The following is a 2,587-nucleotide window of genomic DNA, read 5'->3' as shown; positions in this document are numbered from 1 at the left end:
GAAGAATGCTTCTCTGCTCTTGGGGCAGATGGACAGAGACCACCCTATAGGCAGACCAAACCCTCAGTTTGAGGACAAACTGGTGTGCAGGGATGACAGGCATGGAGGCTGAAGAGCCCAGCTATTCCCAAAGAAATTGCAACAGAGACAAGGGACAGGGACCCGAGAGCTAGCCTGGCCCTCACTCCAGCTTCTCCTTTTGTGGGGGGCTTCAGTCAAGCCCTGAAGCTAACTAGCCCCTGCCACAGCTGATGGTTTCTTTCCCTTTGCAGGGCTGTCCTCTATAGGAGCCAAGCAGTATTACAGCTAGCTTGGTAGGCAATTCCTGACAGAATCAGTAGCATTTTATCTGAACCCTGTATCCAAACATCCGCCTCACACTCCAGTCTCAGGGCCCCTTACACCCAGCCAAGGGGAAGAACCTAGCTGTGGTGCCAGGGCTAAAAGCTTAGCCTCAATTATTCATCTTGAACACATCTGGCTCATCTTCTCCAAGTCACCCCACAAGCCTCACAGCAGTAGGCCCAAAGTGCAAAAAAAAGAAAAAGAAAAAGAGAGCGCTTTATTGTTATTATGGATAAATTTAGAGAAATAAGTAGTGTGCACACACATATACAAAGAAATCTCTGTTCTCTTCGGCAGCAGGCCCTGGAAGGGAAGAGCAAACGAGTCTCAACACAAGATGGGGTATTTTTATACCTGGGGTTTTTCTACAGATGGCAAGTGAGCTGCAGCTCTGCCCCCCAGCTGGAGGTGGCTTGTAGGCCAGAACGCAGAAGGATCACCCGCCTGGCTTCACTTTAATGGAGAGGAGTAATCCTCCAGTAGTGATGGGCAGGCTAGAGTCCCAGACCTGGAGTTGTGCCCTTAATACCAGGTCTCTGCTGGCTGTAGGTCTCCATGCCACCGGCTTCTTGGTGGCTGTAGGGCAGGCAGAATCCCTCAAGGAGGGAGGACAGGCCTCCAGGTTTCTCCCAGGGCACCTGGTTGTTATTGCTCCACCAGTGTGACATACTAAGAGATACACCCAGCATCTTTCCCAAGGTCTACTAATCATGCATCTCCAAGTGCAGGATACCCTAGCTGCTGATGGCAAAAGGAGCTCTGGGTACAAGATACTGGTTTCTCTCAGCACTGTGCCTTGCAGCCCTCAGGATCCCTCCCCTAGAGGCAAGAACATAGCACCCAACTAGCACCCTGTCAGGTGAGCCCTTACCCTGTGGGTGCCTCACTGCATGTCCATCTATTTCTTGGCTGCTGGCTTCCTCCCTCTGCCTGCTCCTTTCCCCTGCAGCAAAAGGAAAAGCAAAATGACTTTAGAGCAGCCCGTGACTGGAGATTCAGCCAGAGACACTCCATGTGGCTCACAATACAGAAGAGCCTGCTGCACACATCTGCAGATGCAGGCTAAGTCTGGCTATTCAGACACCTACTCTGTATCTTCCAGGCAGGCATTCACAAATGCAGTAGCCTGGTAAGGCAACTGGTACTGATCTTGGATAATCAATTCTCCCCTTTTGGGATCTGGAAGCCAGTCAGGGACTCAAGCTGCTTCAGACAGGAACACTCTTCTAGCAACTGTTTGTATGCTCTCATGCCTCACAAATGGTATCACTTGGAGGACATCAACACCATGCCATGACCACCACAGCCCAAGTTGTGTCTGGGGTTGAAGTCACTGGGCTCCAGGGAGCACTTGCACAAGGACTGGTGCACCCAGCAGAAAGCAGAGGGGAAGTGTCAGGAATAAGAAGCCAGACACTTCAGACATGCTCTCCACAAAGTGCTGCCAGAACCAGCACCCCTGCCCCAAACATGCAGATGTGGCTTCCTACCTTGTTAGAAGGTGCATCCTCATCAGAACAAACAGGGTTGCTTGGGAGAGAAGGAGAAGTGGGAGGTTAGTACTTCTGCCACCAAGTCAGGCCATAAAGTCATAGATGAAAAAAAAAAAAAAAACAAAACAAAAAATACACAACAACACACAAAACAAAAACAAACACAGCACTGAGGTCCCTCAACTCACTGGGGGGGAAGAAATCCAGGAGGTGGGTTCAAGCTTTAGCCTAGCCATGTGTTGGGTATTTCTGGGAGGTATCAAGAAGGGCTAACTCATGACACTTTAGGGATGTTTTATCCTTCATTCTTTGCCAGTATTACATCCTGGCAGTGCAAATTTCTTAACTTATGTAGTCCCAGATACCAGCTTCACCAGGCATTGAAAGATGGCCACCAGTCAAGCACCCACCAAGACCAGGCCTCCACCACCAGCTCTGGAGAACCACTTCATCCTTCCCCTGGCCCCACACCCCTTAAATATTTTACTTACCTGACCTCTTCTTTCTCCACTTTCTTCTTCTGGGACAAAAGGAGAGAGATGTAGTTAAACCAGACAAACTCCAGTTCACAGAGGAGGAGAAAGAAGGGAGCCCACCAACCCAGTCCCTTGTTTTCCAGAGGAGAATGTAGGTCATTTTTCATGAGTTTTACCCACTCAGGAAACTACTTGTAGCATAAAATCACAGCAACAGGACAAGCGCCATTCCACTTACTTGGGGGGGGGGGGGGGGGGGGGGAAAAAAACAAG

The 2,587-nt window shown here is 49.9% G+C and overlaps 1 protein-coding gene across 4 annotated transcripts in view; it reads right to left on the bottom strand.

Moving 5' to 3' along the window:
* Window positions 1–536: 536 nt before the first annotated feature.
* Window positions 537–2,587, bottom strand: part of NPM2 (nucleophosmin/nucleoplasmin 2) — a 6,123-nt gene continuing 4,072 nt past the window's right edge. For 3 of the 4 annotated variants that reach the window (XM_006022991.1, XM_014519643.1, XM_025203461.1), the window contains exons 7-10: window positions 2,330–2,358; window positions 1,836–1,875; window positions 1,217–1,288; window positions 537–648 (exon numbers count right to left, since the gene is read on the bottom strand). In XM_006022991.1, coding sequence (XP_006023053.1) covers window positions 1,244–1,288; window positions 1,836–1,875; window positions 2,330–2,358 — 114 coding nt within the window. In that variant the 3' untranslated portion in view covers window positions 537–648; window positions 1,217–1,243. The remainder of the gene's footprint in view (window positions 649–1,216; window positions 1,289–1,835; window positions 1,876–2,329; window positions 2,359–2,587) is intronic. The other variant, XM_025203460.1, reaches the window with a different exon arrangement.

This window comes from Alligator sinensis, unplaced genomic scaffold (assembly GCF_000455745.1).
Source record: "Alligator sinensis unplaced genomic scaffold, ASM45574v1 scaffold98_1, whole genome shotgun sequence".
Taxonomy (NCBI): Eukaryota; Metazoa; Chordata; order Crocodylia; family Alligatoridae; genus Alligator; species Alligator sinensis.
This window is presented reverse-complemented; position numbering and strand designations above follow the sequence as displayed.